This window comes from Malurus melanocephalus, unplaced genomic scaffold (genome assembly GCF_030028575.1).
Source record: "Malurus melanocephalus ecotype Western Australia unplaced genomic scaffold, MMel_1.1 scaffold_561, whole genome shotgun sequence".
NCBI lineage: Eukaryota > Metazoa > Chordata > Aves > Passeriformes > Maluridae > Malurus > Malurus melanocephalus.
Window position 1 is genome coordinate 99,922 of NW_026623793.1, and position 1,504 is coordinate 101,425.

Genomic DNA, 1,504 nt, shown 5'->3' on the forward strand with positions numbered 1-1,504 from the left:
TCAATGGCATTTATTTCCTACAGCCTTCTCAGGCGAATTCCATCAGCCTGAAGTGTGGTAACTCTATCCATCCATCTATCCTGCATTTGCCATCAGCATCTTCTGCAGTGAGAGCCAAAGGTAAATAATCAGTAAACTTCCACTGAATTTCCCTCTCTCTCTCTCTCTCTCTCTGTCACGCACATGGTTTAATGCTGTTTCCCAAATAAACTTGCCCGTGGACTCAGTGACATCAGCTCCTGCTAGGTCTTGGTTTCACCAGTTACCAAGGACAGGCCCAATCCCGTAATTCCCAGTTGCTGGCACATAAAGCAGAAAAAGCGGCAACCCCAAAGTTACGAAAATTAGAGCTTTTTATTTATATTTTATCACAAGGACAATCCCTTTGCTCTTCAGCCGTAAATACATACTAGAATAAACTCTGTAAATTATACAAAAAAATACATATTTTCCATGAAATCTGTCTTTATAATAAATAAATGTGAACACGTGTGTGGCTGATCGCTGTAATGTTCCGTGTCTGTTGAGGTTTTCAGTCTGTTGATTTATTTTTAATCTCCTGAAAGAAGGGGGGAGTTCCTTGTCCCCTAAAGGTCGAAATAAATAATGTATGAGGAGATCCTTCCCCATTCCCCCCCTCCCGATTTTTTTTCCCTTTTGATAGAGAGTTCAGCCTAAATTTCCACGCTTGCATTCAGCCCTCACAAAGCCTACAAATTATACAATGACTTCTAACCTGGACCCCTAACAAAACAATTTACTTTTTTTTTTTTTTTCCCTCGCTTTGCACCCCCCTCCCGCCTATAAATCATAAGGGACAGATGGCAAAGAGGGGAGCGGGGAAAGGGGGGGACACACACACAAAAGCCCCGCGGTGACAGATCTGGGAAAACTGGACAAAGTGCACATCGGAGAGAGAGACAGAGAGAGAGAGAGAGACGGAAAGTTTGGTTTGGCAGGTGCCGTTCCCACAGCCCGCCCTGCCCTGGGAAGCGGGCAGATGCCGCCGCCGCCGCCCCGGGGGGAGCCCCGGGACCGCCGGGCCGGGCTAGAGGCAGCGGCGGGGCAGCGGCGGCGGCGGCCCCGGGGCGAAGCGGCCGGGCCAGTGCTCGGGGTCCGAGGCGGAGCCGGCTGGGCTGGCGGGCGATAAAGTGCAGGCGTACGGGGAGGCGGAGGGCGCGGGGCTGGCGGCGCCGCCGCTCCAGGAGGAGGCGGGCGAGGGGCTGCCCTCGGCGGGGACCGCCGCTGCCGCCGCCCCGTCAGGCCCGAGCCGCGCCGCCCCGGCCAGCCGCAGGGTCTCGGTGAGCGCCCAGATGTAGTTGTGGGCGAAGCGGAGCGTCTCGATCTTGGTGAGCTTGGCGTCCTCGGGGAAGGTGGGCAGCACGTCGCGGAGGGCGTCCAGCGCCGCGTTCAGGTTGTGCATCCGGTTGCGTTCGCGGTTGTTGGCTTTGAGCCGCCGGCTCCGCTTGATGCGCTGCGCCGTCTCCGCCGTGCGCGCCGCCCG

At 55.7% G+C, this 1,504-nt stretch overlaps 1 protein-coding gene across 1 annotated transcript; it reads right to left on the reverse strand.

The window, feature by feature from the left end:
• Window positions 1-1,048: 1,048 nt before the first annotated feature.
• NEUROG2 (neurogenin 2) lies at window positions 1,049-1,501 on the reverse strand (the record flags this gene model as incomplete). Its single annotated transcript, XM_057382273.1, has 1 exon — window positions 1,049-1,501. A coding segment is annotated over one exon (453 nt), but the record flags the coding sequence as incomplete, so codon positions are not given.
• Between the last annotated feature and the right edge of the window lie 3 nt (window positions 1,502-1,504).